This window comes from Aulonocara stuartgranti (assembly GCF_965226115.1).
Source record: "Aulonocara stuartgranti genome assembly, chromosome: 23".
NCBI classification, from domain to species: Eukaryota; Metazoa; Chordata; class Actinopteri; order Cichliformes; family Cichlidae; genus Aulonocara; species Aulonocara stuartgranti.
In genome coordinates this window covers 25,537,030-25,558,170 of record NC_138958.1, presented here as the reverse complement: position 1 = coordinate 25,558,170, position 21,141 = coordinate 25,537,030, and the positions used below count along the sequence as shown (strand labels likewise).

The window sequence follows — 21,141 nt, the reverse complement described above, 5'->3', positions numbered from 1 at the left end:
AAATTCAGTTATGAGATCCCTTCCCAGACGCCTTAACGCCCACTCACATCCTGGGCCATTTGACCTCAATAAATCACGATAGGGTTGGGCTAGGTTTTACTATGGGTTCACCCGAAACCTTGGCTGATTGGAACCCACACCCATTTTCACACCTTGGCTCATGTGATTAGGTAGAGGATCAGTAGGGGGGCTTAAAATCCGGGACTGTCCACCAATTGCGCTTAGAACTAAAGAAGTTTCTCGGATGAGAGGCTTTATTAAGTTTTCTTTAAGTTCAAGAAAACTTAAAGAAGTCCAGACACTTTTCTTTCCAAGCTCCTTAGACTACAATGACCTGGAAGACTGAGAGCCTTCACAGATGAACACTTGTGGTATTATTATCTAGAATTCTTGGGGATCTAGAACTGCTGGGTTGTAGTATCTAAGATTTTCTTTTTGTATTCCATCTTCAGGACATTGTAGTTTAAAGCCATCAGATCACTGTCAACAGCATCTGTAGTAATATAATTCTAGAGTATGTAAAGTCTGTCTGCCCTTTTCCTCAGTCCTTACAAAAAACAATCTTGTAATAAAAGTTTAACCAGTCTATCTCTTTTTGCAGGCGTGAAAGAGATAGACATCGCTGCTACACTGGAGCATGTCCGAGATCAGAGGCCTGGGATGGTCCGCACCAAGGTGAGTTTCTCTTCTCTCTTTTCATTTACTTGCGGTTCATTTTTTTGTTTTTCTGAAGAATAATAAGAAATAAAGAAAAAATCTGTCTTAAACTAGTTTAAAAAAAGAAGCTTTATCTGAATTTGGTGACTACATTATTTTAACTGGTTTTAGACTGGTTTATGGCATAGCTTTGACTTTGTTTAGTTTTTAGCTGGTTTTAGACTGCTTCATGACTTTAAACTAGATTTAGGTTTCTAGTTTTAATTGGTTTCAGTTTTATTCTGGTTTCCAACATTAATTGAAACTAGTGTTGGAAGGAGTTTTAATATTTTAACTTGGTTTTTATAGAGCAAAATCATAGCTCTATAAAAGGTAATATCAGGCAAGGTAATATCAGTTAGTCACATCAAATCATTTTGATGATTCTAATTGAACAATTAGGTCCAAATATGTCTTTGTTCTTTCTCTGATTGGTGGACTAGTTTTAACCACACACTTCATTCAAATGTGGGCAGTTATTGTTGCAAAAACTTTTGATGGGATGTTTTGCTACTAGTCTTTGTGTTCAGTGATATGTCTTTCAGTCTTACATTAAATGCATATAAGAGTACAATACTTTTGCAGACAGACTTGAGCATTTCTTAGCTTCCATTTCTACTTTACGCTAAGTTCCTTTAACTTCGGGGAGTACCAATGGAAAATTGGCCTTTTCTCTTTTCCAGGACCAGTTTGAGTTTGCACTGACTGCAGTTGCTGAGGAGGTGAATGCCATTCTCAAAGCTCTGCCCCAGTGAAACCAGTATCGAGCAGGGCTCTGATGAACGGACCCCAACGACTTGACCCACGCGCTTGACTTGTAACCTACCTTTCTCTTTCTGTCTACTGACAAACGACAGCATTAATAGGAGTCACAGAGACTGAAGATTTTAGCAAGGAGTTAATCTGTTTCGATAGTTGACACAGGTGTGTCCAGGGACCTTCAGGAGAAAGAAGTAATGAAAATTAAACCTGGATCATGTGGCTATTGAAAGTGGTTTTCAGTTTTAAATCTGATTGTTACCTGTTGAAATCCAATCTGAAAGTGTTGTAGCTGTTGAAATGAATTGACTTTTGCCTCAAGGAATAAGCTAAATTTAAAATGCATATTTACGTCTACATGTATTTGAAAGCATCTGAATGCTCTAAAAGTGTTGTAATGCAGTGTGAAGACTGACATTTAATTTCCTCTCCTCACACGACTAACATCCTTTGTGCCATTTGGATTGTTTTGTGTCTCTGAATATTGTTTGTTGCCTCACGCAAGATAAAAGAAAATCTTAAAAAAAAGAAACTATTCTAAGAGAAAAAAAATAAAAGCTATTTTGTATCTGTAAGACCTTAAATAAATCTTTTCGTGTGTAAGTGCTGCAAATACTTCATGCGAGTTCTGACTTTGTCTGAGGCTTCGCGACAGCCAGTTCTTTATTGCGGTTTTGTAGAACTACATCCATGCATACCACTTAGCTATACTTGCACCATTTTAATCCTTTAAATTTAGATCTCTTCACATGTTTTAATAGCTTTTTATAGACTCTTCAATTTGATTAGCTGGAGCTACAAATGTTTAAATTAATTTTTCTGCAAGTTTTCTTCCAGCTAACCAGGTTTGAGTCACTCATTTCCAAGCATTTACTTTGATTACATTTAACAAAACAAAATAAATAAATAAAATAATTCACACAAAACTTAAACTCTAATTCTCTGAACTTCATGTTTCATAGAATGTACACATTACAACTTGAGAGATTGCATTCATTCCGACCCAAAGTAAACACAGACAAAGTATAACTTTATTGTGGTTTTATTTGGAATAAATGCATTGCTGGCTGGAATGTGCAGAACTGCAGAAAGATACAAGTCCAATATTGCTTTGTAAACACTGAACTACAGCAATCAGCAAATGGACCTTCCAGAAGCCTAGTACTCCTCGCCTTCGTCCTCCTCTCCAACACTGTCGGTTCCCACCTCCTCATAATCCTTCTCCAGGGCAGCCATGTCCTCTCTGGCCTCTGAGAACTCTCCCTCCTCCATTCCCTCTCCCACATACCAGTGGACGAAGGCCCTCTTGGCGTACATCAGATCGAACTTGTGGTCGAGTCGAGCCCAGGCCTCTGCGATGGCGGTGGTGTTGCTCAGCATGCACACTGCTCTCTGCACCTTGGCCAGGTCTCCTCCAGGAACCACGGTGGGGGGCTGGTAGTTGATGCCCACCTTGAAGCCTGTAGGACACCAGTCCACAAACTGAATGGTGCGTTTTGTCTTGATGGTGGCAATGGCTGAATTGACATCTTTGGGTACTACATCACCACGGTACAGGAGGCAGCAGGCCATGTACTTTCCATGGCGAGGGTCACACTTCACCATCTGATTGGCCGGCTCGAAGCAGGCATTGGTGATATCAGCCACAGAGAGCTGCTCGTGATAGGCCTTCTCTGCTGAGATAACAGGGGCATAGGTGGCCAGAGGGAAGTGGATGCGAGGGTAGGGCACCAAGTTGGTCTGGAACTCTGTCAGGTCCACGTTCAAGGCTCCATCGAAGCGAAGGGAGGCGGTGATGGAGGAGACGATCTGACCAATCAGCCTGTTGAGGTTGGTGTAGGTGGGACGCTCGATGTCCAGGTTCCTGCGGCAGATGTCATAGATGGCCTCATTGTCCACCATGAAGGCACAGTCAGAGTGCTCCAGGGTGGTGTGGGTGGTCAGGATGGAGTTGTAGGGCTCCACCACAGCTGTGGACACTTGAGGAGCTGGGTAAACTGCAAACTCCAACTTTGACTTCTTGCCGTAGTCAACAGAGAGACGCTCCATGAGCAGAGAGGTGAAACCGGAGCCGGTTCCTCCTCCAAAGGAGTGGAAGATGAGGAAACCCTGCAGCCCTGTGCACTGGTCAGCCTGGAAAATAAAAGTGTCTGAAACGTTAACCCTCAAGTCTTATTAAAAGCACCAGCTTTAACTTGTTCCAAAGATTTGTGCTCACCAGTTTGCGAGTCCTGTCAAGAACCAGGTCAATGATCTCTTTACCCACTGTGTAGTGACCTCGGGCGTAGTTGTTGGCTGCGTCTTCCTTTCCAGTGATGAGCTGCTCGGGGTGGAAAAGCTGGCGGTAGGTTCCTGTACGGACTTCATCTGAGGAACAAACAAATAGACCTTTAGTGGTGGCTCCACTTCATCATGAAACACTGGGCGCCTTTCTTATATTTGTGTCCAAAGCTGCAAAAATTTATGCTATGAGTAAAATCATTTATTCAGAATGAAGCTATATTTAAGCCTATTTTAGACCATTTACTGAGGGGTTATGAAGTGGCTTCCTACAAGAAACTTAAAGTAACTCGACCACATTTATTTAATTTGAAAAAATTGTGAGTCAACACTCACTTTTATTGCCCAAGTCATAATGGATGGCAACCCAACTTAAAAATGAAAAACTCTGACTTTTGCAACTGCCTCCAAGAGCCTTTGGACCAATTCCTATGTGAAGGCTAAAACCAAAGCATGTGGGTCTTAGTTTTGCTTTCAAGTGCCTCACTTGTGCTGCTAGCACCAACAGTGAGCAGCCAACTAGCTATTCTGTTCTATTCTATTAGAATAGCCCTTTATTGTCATGGTACATGTACAACAAAATTATGAGTGCTCCACACCAACTGTGCAGGAGTTTAACAAAATGGAAATGACATCACGAATAAATAGCAAATGGAAGATTGGTAGCATTAGTCAGAAGAAAGCCAGATTTTTGTAGTAAAACCTGTCTGACCAAATATGAATTTGACAGTTAGGGGAAACTTCGATAAACATCAAGAGGCTGTTCCACTGATTGAGTGATACGAAGTCAGAGAACATGACAAAAATGTTCCTAATGACGGCAACAAAAGTAAAGTGGCTAATGTAATCCAGAGCTCAGAGCCAGCAGTGTTGGTATCAGCAGGGAAAGGATCAAAGCAGATTGAAGAAAATGGCACAGAAAGGGGATCGATCTCTTGTTATCTGGTGAAGTTGCAAATATACTGGAGAATGATGTGTACCTTACTGACTTTTTGCTCATCTGTAGTCATTTGTGGGGAACTTCAACATTAATTTAAACTTTCTCATACACAACTGGTTTTAAAATAAGGGACCAAGCTGCACATTTAGAAATATTTACCAATGACTGTCGGCTCCAAGTCCACAAAGATTGCTCTGGGAACATGTTTGCCAGCGCCAGTCTCACTGAAGAAGGTGTTGAAGGAGTCGTCGCCTCCTCCGATAGTTTTGTCACTGGGCATTTGACCGTCCGGCTGGATGCCATGCTCCAGGCAGTACAGCTCCCAGCATGCATTGCCCATTTGGGCTCCGGCCTGGCCGACGTGCATTGAAATACACTCACGCTGTGGAAGAGCAGAGGAAAAGATGAGTTAGCCTAGCTCTTGCTTTGCATTTACAATGTTTATCACAGAACTGCATTTTAAGGCAGTCTATAAATGATCAAATATTTATGACTGTCATGTATGTTTGAATAAGTAACCTTGTTGCCAAAACTGGTTATTTGCATTTGGTTGAGTGCATGAAAAACCCTGGTTAATAGGGCACCATATCAGTTTTAATATTTTGATCTTGGTTAGCAAATACACAGCAGATCATAAACAGGAAAAGTATACTATTACTCTAATTACAGTCCAGATTATTTTACTTTTGAGGAAGGTCAAAGCTTTTTAAGGTAGTAATAAACTTGCATGTTCTCGTGAACAACAGGGCTTTGTAAATATTTGCACCATTTCCAAACACTGAAAGATTTTAATCCAACAGAAAGTCTAAAAAGGTGAACCGACAGTTTTATTTTCCTATATTTGGAAATGAGCTGTTGGAATCCAGATTAAAGTGGTTTCCTGGTTATGTCCATTTCCATCCTTCGTGTGGTTGTTTCTCAAAGTCTTTTTAATCAAGAACCCTCAGAAGCAAAAAGAGAGTTGAATGTGATACTAACAAAGGTGTAACTAATTGTACTAATCAATTTGACTGAACTTTAAAGTTTCTGTAAGTATCTAGACCCGATTTAAAAAACTAACCTCCCATTAGTCTTATTGAAGGTTTAGGTTCTTTATTAAAGCAAGTAACAAAGGCGTTGAGAATATTACCCTCTATATAGTGAGTAAACTCGTGGGTTAAAGTACGATCAAAAAATAATAATTCTGAAATGAAAAACAAAGTGGTGTAGGTGGTTAGAGATAAGTGTCTGAATGTTTAATGACATAAAACATTAACATTTATTTAAAAATGTTTAATTCAGAAGACTTAGTAATTTCATTTGTAAGATTTTTGGAAACAAGACACATTCAATTGTAGAGTGTGAAAGGAAAAAAGATTAACTTCAGTGCAGTGTCAGGACATGCCGGTGTTGTGCCAAAAAGTGATTGTCTGCCAAAAACTGATTTCCGGTATTTGCCAAAACGCAATTGCTCATATTTAAAGTGCTATAAGTAACTTGTTGGGCTATAATATGTTAAACATATGTCAAATGCATCCCTTGACATAAAGTCATCTTGAGCCACAAACAACATTCGTGTAACAAGATACAAGCCGCAATCAGTTTTTGGCAGCGACTTTTATATAACCTTTATTTATGCAGTAAAAAAAAAAAAAAAAAAATCTCATTAACATTAAAAATGTATTTTGTAAGAGTAAGTTGCCCAACAGGACAGAAATGGCAGCAAATATTACAATAGTTCTGTAAAAATATTTTAAATGGGGATAAAGGACCGGATTGGCTATAATGTAAGTACAAGTTGTAAAGATACTTAAAAAACAGATAATTTTTTAATTCTTTATGCAACCCCTTTGTATCCCCTGTTCACCGAAGTCTATTTACGAACATACGTAAAGATATTACACATAAAAAATACACAGAAACACTGGAAATCAGTTTTTGGCAGACAATCACTTTTTGGCACAACACCGGAACATCCGAGCAGCAGTTTTACCCTTAGGTAGGGCTTTCCGCATGCCTGATGAGCTCCAACATGGCAGGGTGACCCCTCCCAAAAACAGCAGATCACTAAAAATCACCCTGCGGGCAGAGGAGTTTTGAAAAAAAAAAAAAAAATCCATTCAGAGCGGAAGCAGCTCTGCTCCCTGCCCCCACTCTGATCCCCACCTCTGTGTAACGTTCACGGACAGGGCGTTATCTAATGGCGCCAGTTAAAAAAAAAAAAAAAAACCCAGAAGTTTCAGTTTCAGCACGACCGCTTACAGAAAGACATGACACGTGTGCACACGACCGTTACAGGCCATTTCTATTTCTTTAAAACGTCTTTTTTATTACGAACTCGTGGGGTTTGATCTGCACTCTTTTTTTGTCTCTTTAGTTTTAACTGCGCCAGCAGTTTGGCCTGCTCCCACGTCACATAATGTTAAGTGCGCACATGCGTACACAACACAGAATTTTTTTAAAAAAATATATTCAAAATACTTTTACTTAGAGCTATATTTTAAGATTTAAATAAATTAGTCCATAGCGCTTGGCAGTTTTTTTTAATCATTTATTTTTTTTAACAAAAACCTTGCGTTTATTGTAACACCCGTCATTATGTGACTTAAAAAGAAAGCAAGCAACGTTATTTAAAAAAAACCGACAAACGTTTACTAAGCTTACCATTTTTGTGCTGTTTTCTCCTTCGACCCGACGTTGAAGAATCGGTTGGTGAAGGCAGGACTGAAGAGCGGAAGAGCAGCCGGTCTTATTTATACTTTTTGAGGGGGCGTAGCCAAACCGAAGGTTTGAATTTCCTGTTGGCGGGAACGAACGTTGGGTAGTGCTGCATTCACATACGGTCCGATTTTGTATCTCGTCTTTCAATATGTCGTCTTTTCAGCTCTAAACGTGTCTTCACATTTCGTGTTAAGACAGAAACAAAAAAGATAGTCTGGATAAAAGGTGAATTAAAAGCCACCGTTGCCTACAATAATTGTCCATCAGGCTTTGAAATAAAGTTTTAAATATTAGTTGGGCTCAGAGAGCCAGATGAAAAATACTTTAAATCATTTGAAAAACTGAAATTAAGGTGCATTAACTCTTGCTTTTTTTTCTTTAGGGAAAACAAAGAAAGTTGAACTGACGTTATTGTAGTGATGACATATAACTGTGACTTTTTAACTTTTGTTGTAATTACCCTCTAAAGAATTTGATTAAAACTTTTACCACCAGGTAAAGTGGGTGTTATGAGACATTCTCTGGTATCTACTTTGAGCACTCAAAGTGCTTTTCTGCTATAAGCTTCACCCACAAACACATTCATACAAGTGTGTCTTATACCTAGACACTTTTAACTTTAAAAAAAATGCTTTTAAAAGGTGTTTACTTTTTTCCTTTGATTCTTACCCCCTTTTTCCCAATAACCTTTGTCTTTTGCCAGGCTGCCATTTCAACTCAGGACGTGTTGTTCATGAATTACCTTGTAAAACAAAGGTTACACTGAAACACTCACTTAATATCTCCTCACCAAAATGAACACAACTAGGACGTGAATTCTAAGTGGTTGTTTCTTCACATCCCGTTGTTAATTTTAGCGATTAAAAAAAAATATTTTTATACTATTTTTAATTGCAGTCATTTAAGGGTTTTTAAACTTATTTCTGAGATATGTCATATAAAATGTAAAAAGCTCGCAAACATGCATTCTTTCGTTCAGCTTCCCTTTCAAATAATGACAAAGAAAACCTCCTTAAGACAACATAATGACATATTTGTTCCAAAACATATGAATAAATAAACTGCAACAAGTGATTACCTCACATTTATTCTTTATGGATGAAGAGCAAACACTACAGGGAAAGCAGGTCTAATCCTGGGTCGTTGTTTTTTTGGTGCGTAAGATTTAGATATTCAGGCTATTCAGGAAGGGCAAATAAAGCTTGAGTTGTGCAGCATGATTAGACAAAGACTTGTCAGTTTAATGTCTCAAGAAAAAGACACACGGTAAACATGATATCTTGTCACTGCAAACAGAGGATTGTAGAGTGGAAACTAGGGTCTAAGAATATTATACAACAATGCAAATGTCGAGGTGCTTGCCAACTTTGAAAGGCTTATAGGTAGTAGTTTTAATTTCACAGAACTGAAGGAGCAACAAAAGGCTTTACTGTGCTACAAACAAAGCTTTTGTCAGATTATTGTCTAAAACCTACAGGAATGTGCAGCTCAGTTTGTTTGAAAGAAACTTAGACTTGATCTCATTGATTAATTTAGCTTTAAAACTCCTCCCCCTCTTCCTCTCCTTCATCGCCGATGCTGTCAGTTCCCACCTCCTCATAATCCTTCTCCAGGGCAGCCATGTCCTCTCTGGCCTCTGAGAACTCTCCCTCCTCCATTCCCTCTCCCACATACCAGTGGACGAAGGCCCTCTTGGCATACATCAGATCGAACTTGTGGTCGAGTCGAGCCCAGGCCTCTGCGATGGCAGTGGTGTTGCTCAGCATGCACACGGCTCTCTGCACTTTGGCCAGGTCTCCTCCAGGAACCACGGTGGGGGGCTGGTAGTTGATGCCCACCTTGAAACCTGTAGGACACCAGTCCACAAACTGAATGGTGCGTTTCGTCTTGATGGTGGCAATGGCGGCATTCACATCTTTGGGTACCACATCACCACGGTACAGAAGGCAGCAGGCCATGTACTTCCCATGGCGAGGGTCACACTTCACCATCTGATTGGCCGGCTCGAAGCAGGCATTGGTGATCTCAGCTACAGAGAGCTGCTCGTGATAGGCCTTCTCTGCTGAGATAACAGGGGCATAGGTGGCTAGAGGGAAGTGGATGCGAGGGTAGGGCACCAGGTTGGTCTGGAACTCTGTCAGGTCCACGTTCAAGGCTCCATCGAAGCGAAGGGAGGCGGTGATGGAGGAGACGATCTGACCAATCAGCCTGTTGAGGTTGGTGTAGGTGGGACGCTCGATGTCCAGGTTCCTGCGGCAGATGTCATAGATGGCCTCATTGTCCACCATGAAGGCACAGTCAGAGTGCTCCAGGGTGGTGTGGGTGGTCAGGATGGAGTTGTAGGGCTCCACCACAGCTGTGGACACTTGAGGAGCTGGATAGATGGCGAATTCTAGCTTTGACTTCTTGCCGTAGTCAACGGAGAGACGCTCCATGAGCAGAGAGGTGAAACCCGAGCCAGTTCCTCCTCCAAAGGAGTGGAAGATGAGGAAACCCTGCAGCCCTGTGCACTGGTCAGCCTGGTGGTAGAAAATAAATCTTTTTATTGTTACTAGTTACACTGGAAATTTTAACTCATGACATTACAAGTGATAAACTCACCAGTTTACGAATTCTGTCAAGAACCAGGTCAATGATCTCTTTCCCGATGGTGTAGTGACCTCGGGCGTAGTTATTGGCTGCATCTTCCTTTCCAGTGATGAGCTGCTCGGGGTGGAAGAGCTGGCGGTAGGTTCCTGTACGGACTTCGTCTGTATTTGGAAGACATTGAGAGTATACTCAAAGATTAGGAATGGTGGTTTGGTTTGACACTTAATTTATCACTCTCTAGTTATTCCTGCATTCTTACCAATGACAGTTGGTTCCAGGTCCACAAAGACAGCCCTGGGAACATGTTTTCCAGCTCCCGTTTCACTGAAGAAGGTGTTGAAGGAGTCATCTCCTCCTCCAATGGTCTTGTCACTGGGCATCTGACCATCCGGCTGGATGCCGTGCTCCAGGCAGTACAGCTCCCAGCATGCATTGCCTATCTGGGCACCGGCTTGGCCAACATGGACAGAGATACACTCACGCTGCAAGAACAAGTGGTTCAAATGTCAAACAAAGATCTGAAGTAAAAGCTACATTTTAATGTCTTTGTCACAGATTTTCTTTCCAGCTTTAATACACTAATCAGAGGAGATTATTCAACAGAAAACAACCCCAATGGCAGACAGAAATTCTGTTGTATTTTGTAGCATCAAAAGGGGACTTTTTATTGGTAACTTAAAGAACACAAAGGTCTGTACTACAATGGCAGGAAAAACATCTCAAATGAACTGACAAAGGCATATGCACAGACTATATATCAGAGTTATTATAGATGTACAAATTTATCACTACTTACTGTTATTTATTTATGTTTTCATCTTTTTTTGTTTTCAATTCACTTTATTTGCAGTTAGTCTTTAGAATGGCCTGCTCATTTCAGTTTAGTCTTTATTGTTTTTAAATTTTTTGTTTCAGTGTTTTAGTTTTTTCACAAATTAACTGGGGCATTTATTGTAGTGGGGGTTTAAGAAGTTTAGAAAGCGTATTAAAATAAACCACTCTCATACCATCATGAATACTGTCATGTAGACATGCCAGTTTCAGTGCTTGATATGTTGACACATTTGACCAAATTTGAAACTAAAGAAGAAAACTAAAGACATTTCCTATACATTTGGATTTAATTTTAGTTACTTGGTTAATAAAAAAATATCATTTGAATCAGTTTTGGTTTCAGAATAGTTTTTTTTTTAACTTATTTTTATTGGCTAAAAGGAAGAGGTGAATTTAATCAGACATTTAAGAAAGATCAGAAAAGAACAAAGAAAGGAATGGGAAACAAAGAAAACCACACCAGAATATAACCTTCAAAATAAAACAGGAAGTAAACTGAAAGGGGGTCCAAACTTAGTAAGATGCAGAAAAATACAGGAGGCATTTGGAAAGAATAAATACTCCAAGAAAGAGATAAACTAATAAATAAATAAATAAAAAATCACACTCCATTTTATACACCCAATGTCCCTGTGAGAGGTTTTTTTCTCTCAGAAATCATCCGAAGCTGTTCAACAGAGGAACTTAAACAGAAAATGAAAGGCTTCTCACCATATTTTTGGAGCTTTGAGGAGTCCCTTGTTCACTTGAGAGGAGTGGCTGGGGATATTGTGTGTGAAATGCGAGTGCAGTAAGCTGCTTTATAGCCAAGCATCACCAAGCAACAGCCTGCAATGTTGTGGTAACTGGAGGAGCTGAAGAAGCAAACACCAGCTCCTTCAATAACAAATGAGGGTGCAGAACACAAAAAAGAAAACCCACTGTACAAACAGAAGGTACTAAAGCTGTTGTTATACACACAAGTAACCAACAGTGAAATATTTGGCCCATAACTGTGTCACCTCACCTAATTTTTCATGTTAGATTTAAGGTAAATCTGCTGTTCTGTCTGTGCAGTCAGTACCTTGTGGTTCAGATCTGAATGAAAAATTTAAATATGATGGAAACATTTATCTGTGGATGGCTCTAACTCATAACTCTTTAATTTAAAAAAAAGTTTCTGTGTCAAGCATTACTTCTTTAATGAAATACTGCTCAAATTAGAAGTTTGGTCATGTTGAAGTGACACATTGGCAGCCTGGGTTTTCTAATCTTGCAAATGAATGATAACGGATACCTCCCCAGAGTGAATGAATAGGCTTTTGTTACAGCTCACCGTTGCATCACCACTTTAGTCAAGATTCATTTGCAATGCAAAGGCAGCATATTCCCCAAGGAAAACATTGCAACACGCTTTCCTCAAAGCCAGCTGACATTTGAGATCACCGTTTCTTTTCCAGTAGGTCTCAGTTCAGAGCTTTCAGCTATGTACACAGGAGAAAGAAAAGGGGAGTATGGTGGTACTATTGAGAAAACCAGATAAATGCAATACCTGAGGCTGGAGATTAACAAAGGATTATGTTTTCCTAAGGAATTTTCCTCAAAAGATTAATTTCTTAAAAACCACCAGGTCACCAGTAACCTGTTTGTGGTAGAGGTAGTTTCTTTTACCCAGATAGAAATCATTTGCCAGTAGGCCAGAATATGTAAGATCTAAAAAGTAATATCTTTTAGTTTCTGAAACTAGAATGTCTTCCTCCCATCACCCACAGCTTGTTCTGAAGGAACAATCTAAAGTATCATCAGGCGATTGTGATTTGGTGCTATATAAATAAGATTGAATTAAATAAAACTATACAGTGTAACCCTACACCTAAGAGGGTTGTTGGTGAACTGGAGGAAGTTAACAGGTTAGGTTTAACAAGAACTTCCCCAGTTTCTAAATGGACATATTATATTGACTAAAGTGCTTTAGGAAGTTTATAACCCAAAATGAATTTCAGAACCAATCCTCTAAAGTACAGATTTACTGTCTACTGATGCCTTTTCAGAAACCTGTTTTCCTTAGAAGATGTTTTTGTGTAAACCTTGTGTGCTATTACCCGTGTAATCTATTGTTGGGAACTGTTAAATCTTTCACCCGTGCATCTGCTGGTAACCCTAGAGCTGTAACCACAAACTACCACCTAAGGTTTCCAAGAACATGCTCACACTTGGTTTCCCTAGTTACTGTTCTCTCAGGCCTTGTTTGCTTTCAGGTGTCAGCTGACAACAACAGACAAGTCATTATAGTTCAACAGCAAACATGCACATTGCTGGAGGAGACACATATAGTGGGAGAAACTGAAATGCACAGACAGACAAATGCTTTGCACTCTTGGTTTATTTTTGCACACACATGCACACACATATATATAAAAAACCAATATGGCATTGCTCACTGCTGAAATACAATAATGATATCATTATGCAAAACTAAAACGTATTACTCCTCCCCCTCTCCCTCATCGCCGATGCTGTCGGTTCCCACCTCCTCATAATCCTTCTCCAGGGCAGCCATGTCCTCTCTGGCCTCTGAGAACTCTCCTTCCTCCATTCCCTCTCCCACATACCAGTGGACGAAGGCCCTCTTGGCGTACATCAGATCGAACTTGTGGTCGAGTCGAGCCCAGGCCTCTGCGATGGCAGTGGTGTTGCTCAGCATGCACACTGCTCTCTGCACTTTGGCCAGGTCTCCTCCAGGAACCACGGTGGGGGGCTGGTAGTTGATGCCCACCTTGAAACCTGTAGGACACCAGTCCACAAACTGAATGGTGCGTTTCGTCTTGATGGTGGCAATGGCGGCGTTCACTTCTTTAGGAACCACGTCACCACGGTACAGAAGGCAGCAGGCCATGTACTTTCCATGGCGAGGGTCACACTTCACCATCTGATTGGCTGGCTCGAAGCAGGCATTGGTGATCTCAGCTACAGAGAGCTGCTCGTGATAGGCCTTCTCTGCTGAGATAACAGGGGCATAGGTGGCCAGAGGGAAGTGGATGCGAGGGTAGGGCACCAGGTTGGTCTGGAACTCTGTCAGGTCCACGTTCAAGGCTCCATCGAAGCGAAGGGAGGCGGTGATGGAGGAGACGATCTGACCAATCAGCCTGTTGAGGTTGGTGTAGGTGGGACGCTCGATGTCCAGGTTCCTGCGGCAGATGTCATAGATGGCCTCATTGTCCACCATGAAGGCACAGTCAGAGTGCTCCAGGGTGGTGTGGGTGGTCAGGATGGAGTTGTAGGGCTCCACCACAGCTGTGGACACTTGAGGAGCTGGGTAAACTGCGAACTCCAACTTTGACTTCTTGCCGTAGTCAACGGAGAGACGCTCCATGAGCAGAGAGGTGAAACCGGAGCCAGTTCCTCCTCCAAAGGAGTGGAAGATGAGGAAACCCTGCAGCCCTGTGCACTGGTCAGCCTGCAGGGGAACAAAACAGCACTATTTTCTCCATACATAACTACACTCTAAACTAATACATGTAGATAAACTCACCAGTTTACGAATTCTGTCAAGAACCAGGTCAATGATCTCTTTGCCGATGGTGTAGTGACCTCGGGCGTAGTTGTTGGCTGCATCTTCTTTTCCAGTGATAAGCTGCTCGGGGTGGAAGAGCTGCCGGTAGGTTCCTGTACGGACTTCATCTATATTCACGAAAAATAACTGTATATGAGTATATGAGAAAACTTTTCAAATCCTTTACGTATAAATATATTTAAATTTATATTAAAAAATTGAAATTTTACCAATGACAGTTGGTTCCAGGTCCACAAAGACAGCCCTGGGAACATGTTTTCCAGCCCCGGTTTCACTGAAGAAGGTGTTGAAGGAGTCGTCTCCTCCCCCGATTGTCTTGTCACTGGGCGTCTGACCATCCGGCTGGATGCCGTGCTCCAGGCAGTACAGCTCCCAGCATGCGTTTCCCATCTGGACGCCTGCCTGGCCAACATGAACAGAGAGGCACTCCCGCTGCAAGACCAGGCCACATCAACATTAGAAAAGGCTTTGTGGAATCTAATAGGCAACACTATCACACCTTTAAAAGTGGACATTACAGAGTCTGTAAGACACTGCAGAAACTTACCATGGTTCTAAATTCCTGCTGCTGACTGCGAGGATCTGCAGGCGAAATCTGCTCTCTCTCAAGATCTCTCTGGTACTTATAGTATCTCCAAACTCTATAGTAACGGGTCTTGTTGTTCACAAATGGGGGTTAACTGAGTTTACCAGAGGGCAAAATCATTGTCCCGACACGCTCGGTCACACATCCATGACCATTTTTCCTGTGGAAAGATAATGTATAACCCTGAGCCCATACATCAGGCACACAAAACTCATTTAACTCACAAGCACCTAAGGAAAAAGCACAGAGTGGTTAATAAACTCAAAGCTCTGAGGGGGGCTCAAAGCTCCATGTGAGAGAGTCAAAGGAATTCTACATTCCCCAAATATTTGTAAACAGAATATTTTTAACAGCCCCCCTCACAGTACGTTGCCCAGATGTAAGTTACATTTGTGGGCACTTCAGCAAGTTGAGCTTATAGGATCAATGTTATTTACTGAAACTGATAAGAAGAGAAACTATAAAGTCTGTTCTTTAATGTAAGCAACGTAAGTAATTTTAACAAGAAATTTAACAACTCATGGGCTTCAGTGATAATGTATAAAATAGCTTTTTATAAGCTTTATCCAGTTACATATGTGAAATGTAGCCTAATTAGTTTTAGGATTTGACTTTGGCTATTTCATTTAAGCCCTTTTTTCTGACTACATTTAAATGTTTGCATATTTGCATTTTGTTATGAAGTACCATAAGACCACAAAGAGCCAGGGACTAAATTAGAAAACCACAGAAAAGGGAACATAAACAGTCAGGGAGACAAGCCTACAGTGTATACCCACTGGCCACTTTATTAGGTACTACTAGAACCAGGTGGGAGCCCATTTTGCCTTTAGAACTACCTTAATTTTCATTGCATAGATTCAACAAGGTGCTGGAAACATTCCTCAGAGATTATCCATATTAACATGACAGTGTCCCACACAGTTCAGGTTACACACATGCATCACAGCATGTAACCCCAGTGGCCTAATGGATAAGGCACTGGCCTCCTAAGCCAGGATTGTGGGTTTGAGTCTCATATGTGGGGATTTCCAGCTGTTGAAGTGGGCCCTCAACCCAGAGCGCAATGAATTGCAGCCATCCTCATTTGGCCCGTGGTCTTTACACTGGTTAACTGTGTTGCTACAATTCCATAATGGGAATCTCCCCTGTTACCATAACCCAAATGTGCTCTATTGGAATGAGATCTGGTGACTGTGCAGGTCTAACCAGGAGTTTTTTTTAAGGCTTTCCACATGCACATGTAAAATGCAGATTGGAGTCAACAGATTATATGAATTATATATTTCTTTGTCGCTGGAGGGCACCCAAATGTCAACTAGTCACTGAAACTTGCAAAGTACAGGGAAGGACCGTCACTGTCAAACAGATAGGGGTGGCAAAAGTGCAGACATTCTTTGCTTAAGTAGAAGTATAGACATCTGTTTTTAAAACGACTCTGGTAAACACTGAGGTACTGACTCAACATCTGTATTCAAGTTGAAAGTAATTAGTGGTCCAAAGTAAGCCCTTTAGGAGATTTCCACCAGCGTTTTTTTTTTTTTTTTTTGCCAAGCTAACTGACCTAACTGAAAATGGTATTAATACAAGGGAACAAACTTTCTAATGATTTTGCTCATCTTGACTACATGTGATGTAGAACAAAGTGAATTTTTAAGAATAGCTCTATGCTGTTGTTGAGATAAACCTAAGATGGAAAAAGAATCACTTAGAAATAATTTGTAATAATTTAAACTGTGAGTAGATTATGTTTACAGGCTGTGATCAGCTGACCTGTGATGCTGCTGCCTGAGGAATTCAACAAGATCTAAGCATGGAGACAAAGTCAGAGAGGCAAGGACTGGACATATGCAGAGGACGGATAGTCGATATAATGGACAAAGGTGATGAAGATGTAGTTGCAAGAGAGAGAAGAAAAGAGGAAGTAAAGTAAAAAGTAAAGTAAAAACTTCACTTCAATAGCACCTTTAAAGATATTGGTCCCAAAGTGCTGATCAGAAGCAAGAAAAAACATTACACATCAGTACACTGAAAAAGTTACTTAAAAGCAGTTGTAAAAAGAAGTTTTTAGTTGCTTTTTAAAAAGCTCAACAGAGTCTGCAGACTTCAAACTAAAGGTGAGAGAGTTCCAGAGTCCTGGTGGTACTATTGAGAAGGCTCAGTCACCTTTAGTTTTCAGGACCTTAGGGACCCCCTAGAGTTCTTTTTCTTTAATATATGCCAGTGCTTGACCATTTAGAAACCTATAAGTGAGAACCAAGAGCTTGAAATGTTTTCTGGAAGCCACTGGAGCTGGACGAGTAGTGCTGTGACATTAGAAAATCTCTTTGATTTGGCCAGAATTCTGGAAGCAGTGTTCTGTACAGTCTGCAGATGGTCCAATGATGCTTTAGGAAGGTGAATAATGAGCTACAGTAATCCAATCTCGAAGAAACAGTAATGACCATCTAAAGTAAAACCAGAGTCAAAATTTGATGGAAGGTTTAGCATGAGATGCTAATCCAGCTTTTTGCACTGTCTAAGCACTTGTGTAAGACACGCAGTTGTGATACCTCATGAGGCTTAAAAAAGAAACATATAACTGAATCATTCCAGTAGCAGTGATACGAGATATCTTTAAAAGTGCTTAAAATGTTCAGTAGAGGGAGCACATAAATCGGAAATAATATGCATAATAATAATAAGCAGCCACATCAGAAAGATATGATGTAAAGGATTGTAAGGCAGTGGTCTTGGGAATATTTGTGATTGGGGTGGTCTGCTCATCTCCACTCCAGAGTCTGGACTCTGGAGTGTGTGTATGGTTCATGTCTGTGTGTGTCTGTGTTGGGCGAGAGCTGAGTGTTTGTGTATGTGTACGTAAGGATGGGAATAAATGTTTGTGTCTGTGTCAGGTCGGGTCTTAGATTCCACTCCTCTCTCCCCCTAGGTATGGGGGTTTATCTACCCCCACCATACTCCCTGCCAGTGGCTGGTGCCCCACCTGCTGGTACATTGGTGGTTCTCTGCGTCCAGGGCTGAGTGCTCGGGTGTGCACTGGCTCACTCCTGGTGACTGCTTGGCAGGGCCTGTGCAATATCTCAGTCTGCCCCCCGGCTCTGTCTGTCTTTTCTTTCCAGTCCCCCGGTCCTCTCAGTTCTGATTGTAAATACTTAAAATAAAATACAAATAAATAAATAAACAATCCTGATAAAAAACTTCTAAATATGACAATCAAGTGGTCCAGTATAGCAAAAGAGCACTTAGGAAAATAAATATTAGACAATAATTCTGTTTGCTACAGCGGTGTAAAGGACAGGCAAAGAAACCCCAAACATAAATAAATAAATAAATAAATAAATATTTGTGATTGGCTGTCCAATGGGGAGAGGCCAAGGTTTAGCCTCAGCACTCCCTGATTTGTTCTCTTCATAGTCCTTCCTCATGGCATAGACAAAGATTTAATTTCAGTGTGAGCTCATCTGAGATTGTCAGAAAGAATCAACAGGAAGAACATTTTAATGACCTTTTACAGATTAACAGAACATGAACGTTTGCCAGTGCTCAGACACCTGGTTAAACTTAGGTCTAACCCTGAACTAAGTTTTTTGGCACAAAAAAAAGCAGGTCAGAGTAGATCCAATCAATTCTGAGTATTTTCAGTATTACTTATCATCCTGGTGCACTTTATCATAAGTCAGAGTCCATCACTGTAATCATGTTTTATAGTGGAAACCAGTGCTATTTTGATGTTAGCACGTTTCCCCGTGTCAGACTTTACACAGTGCTCTGTCGGTGTCTGAATAATGAACTGTTTCTTTGCCTGTGTTGTCTTTGGGGAGTTGGACAAACCCAAGTACTGCATCGAGCTGTTGTCTCACACAGTCTGCCTGGTGAGAGTTTGGAGGGGCACGGTGGTTGGCTACACCAATAGCCTGCAGGGCTTCAAGCTGAAGGTGAGCTCCACCCCTATGTGTGAAGAGTAAACTTTGGAGAGGACATTGCGGCAAACAAATCTCAAAAATCTTTTATATAATCAGATTTTATAACTGGGAACATCAGACACAACAGAATGCTTGTACAGTGTTTGTATTAGATGTTCTGAGTAGAAACTTTAGATGACCATTTTTGCCATTCCTGCCTGCCATCAAAGTCTACTTTAATATCCTGGAGTCCAGCCTTGCCAAGATGCTCAAGATGAGCACCATGGTTCAGGGTCTGGGTCTTCAAAATGACCCTGAATGTCCAGACCATCAGGATCACTTACACTAAGTAACGGTCATTCTGTTGATGAAGAATCAAACTGTAGTGATAAAATATTGTGGATTGACTTCTGATCTGTGAAAGTTTTAATTGCTCTTTAGTTTTTAATTTTGGTTTTAATTATATATCCAAAAGCAGCATAAGGAGTAATGTTTTCTTTTCTTTTTATTGAACAGACACTGCTGAGCTAAAGCAGCAAAGATGCAGTTCTTATGCTTCAGCAGAGCTGTCAGACCCTTCAGGTGTCCAAAAGACACAAAAAACAGACCTTCCCTGACCGTTGTTCTTTCACTCTGTTTTTAAACATGTTTCCAGTGTGTCTTGTTTCGCGACATGTCTACCTGAACCTGCTAAAAGTAGTAATAATTAACCGTGCCCAGATGTAACTATTAGCTTTCAAGGACATCCAAACAAGCGTTTATGGAACCCCTCTGTGTCAACATCCGAGTGTTACAACAGAAGGGAGAACACCATCAGGTGTATACAAATATTTATGCATAATAATAAATTTAACTTATATCAAAAACACAAAAAGGTTATGAATAGAGTAAAATTATTTAGCTTGGCAGTATTATTAACAATTTCACAAATGAGGACTCAGATCTCAGTGCGTTGATTCTCTTTCCTAGGTTCATCTGATCAGCAGATGAATAGAAAGCGTGTGTGTGCTTGTGTGTATGCGTGTGTTCCTGTGTTTGTATTTATGTTGGGGGGGGGGGGGGGGGGGCATCTCGTTTGCATTATAATTGTAAAATTCTACCTAATACAGCTAATTATAAACATGATTCGGCTTGCAGATATTTTTTACTCCTGAATAAAATATCTACATCTGCCCAAAAATTTTCAGATAAAATTTTGGGCAGTCTTTAATTATCAGGTAGCAAAACCTGAAATAATGAACCCACAGAATGAGGAACTTTTTTCTGCAAATCTTCAAAACCTATTTTTGGGTAATCAAATACAGTGGGGCAAAAAGGTATTTAGTCAGCCACCGATTGTGCAAGTTCCCCCACCTAAAATGATGACAGAGGTCAGTAATTTGCACCAGAGGTACACTTCAACTGTGAGAGACAGAATGTGAAAAAAAAAAATCCATGAATCCACATGGTAGGATTTGTAAAGAATTTATTCGTAAATTAGGGTGGAAAATAAGTATTTGGTCAATAACAAAAATACAACTCAATACTGTGTAACATAACCTTTGTTGGCAATAACAGAGGTCAAACGTTTACTATAGGTTTTTACCAGGTTTGCACACACAGTAGCTGGTATTTTGGCCCATTCCTCCATGCAGATCTTCTCGAGAGCAGTGATGTTTTGGGGCTGTCGCCGAGCAACACGGACTTTCAACTCCCGCCACAGATTTTCTATGGGGTTGAGGTCTGGAGACTGGCTAGGCCACTCCAGGACTTTCAAATGCTTCTTATGGAGCCACTCCTTTGTTGCCCGGGCGGTGTGTTTTGGATCATTGTCATGTTGGAAGACCCAGCCTCGTTTCATCTTCAAAGTTCTCACTGATGGAAGGAGGTTTTGGCTCAAAATCTCACGATACATGGCCCCATTCATTCTGTCCTTAACACGGATCAGTCGTCCTGTCCCCTTGGCAGAAAAACAGCCCCATAGCATGATGTTTCCACCCCCATGCTTCACAGTAGGTATGGTGTTCTTGGGATGCAACTCAGTATTCTTCTTCCTCCAAACACGACGAGTTGAGTTTATACCAAAAAGTTCTACTTTGGTTTCATCCATAGCTGGACTGGCCATCGGGCATACCGAGCATATGCCCAGTGGGCCGCTGGCGATTTTTTGTTTTTATGGGCCGATGGATTTTTTTTTTTTTTTTTTTTGGAAGGGTATAATGAAAGGTGTTGGATTGGCCAATTGGTCATGATCGACTCTGGGCTGGACCAATTACAGCCGAGGAGGCCGAATGCACCCGCCCCCTTGTTTAGCAATCACGTG

At 41.0% G+C, this 21,141-nt stretch overlaps 4 protein-coding genes across 7 annotated transcripts in view; 1 reads left to right on the top strand and 3 right to left on the bottom strand.

Annotated features, from left to right (window-relative positions):
* The window catches only part of ptprnb (protein tyrosine phosphatase receptor type Nb), a 63,169-nt gene extending 61,099 nt beyond the window's left edge, over positions 1-2,070 (top strand). For all 4 annotated transcript variants that reach the window (XM_082523563.1, XM_082523561.1, XM_082523562.1 and 1 more), the window contains 2 exons: positions 602-675; positions 1,380-2,070. In XM_082523563.1, the coding sequence (XP_082379689.1) occupies positions 602-675; positions 1,380-1,451 (146 nt within the window). In that variant the 3' untranslated portion in view covers positions 1,452-2,070. The remainder of the gene's footprint in view (positions 1-601; positions 676-1,379) is intronic.
* Positions 2,071-2,481: 411 nt separating this feature from the next.
* Positions 2,482-7,426, bottom strand: LOC309700141 (tubulin alpha chain-like). The gene is made up of 4 exons (XM_082523567.1): positions 7,319-7,426; positions 4,835-5,057; positions 3,674-3,822; positions 2,482-3,588 (listed from the first exon to the last, which is right to left on the bottom strand). The coding sequence occupies exons 1-4, from the start codon at positions 7,319-7,321 to the stop codon at positions 2,614-2,616; spliced, it is 1,350 nt and encodes a 449-aa protein (XP_082379693.1). The 5' UTR covers positions 7,322-7,426; the 3' UTR covers positions 2,482-2,613.
* Positions 7,427-8,582: 1,156 nt separating this feature from the next.
* Positions 8,583-11,598, bottom strand: LOC309700135 (tubulin alpha-1A chain-like). Its single transcript, XM_082523548.1, has 4 exons — positions 11,510-11,598; positions 10,224-10,446; positions 9,977-10,125; positions 8,583-9,894 (listed from the first exon to the last, which is right to left on the bottom strand). Exons 1-4 carry the CDS (start codon positions 11,510-11,512, stop codon positions 8,914-8,916), a joined length of 1,356 nt encoding a protein of 451 aa, XP_082379674.1. The 5' UTR covers positions 11,513-11,598; the 3' UTR covers positions 8,583-8,913.
* A 1,662-nt stretch (positions 11,599-13,260) lies between these two features.
* On the bottom strand, positions 13,261-14,924 carry LOC309700056 (tubulin alpha-1A chain-like). The gene is made up of 4 exons (XM_082523428.1): positions 14,899-14,924; positions 14,561-14,783; positions 14,310-14,458; positions 13,261-14,234 (listed from the first exon to the last, which is right to left on the bottom strand). Exons 1-4 carry the CDS (start codon positions 14,899-14,901, stop codon positions 13,263-13,265), a joined length of 1,347 nt encoding a protein of 448 aa, XP_082379554.1. The 5' UTR covers positions 14,902-14,924; the 3' UTR covers positions 13,261-13,262.
* Between the last annotated feature and the right edge of the window lie 6,217 nt (positions 14,925-21,141).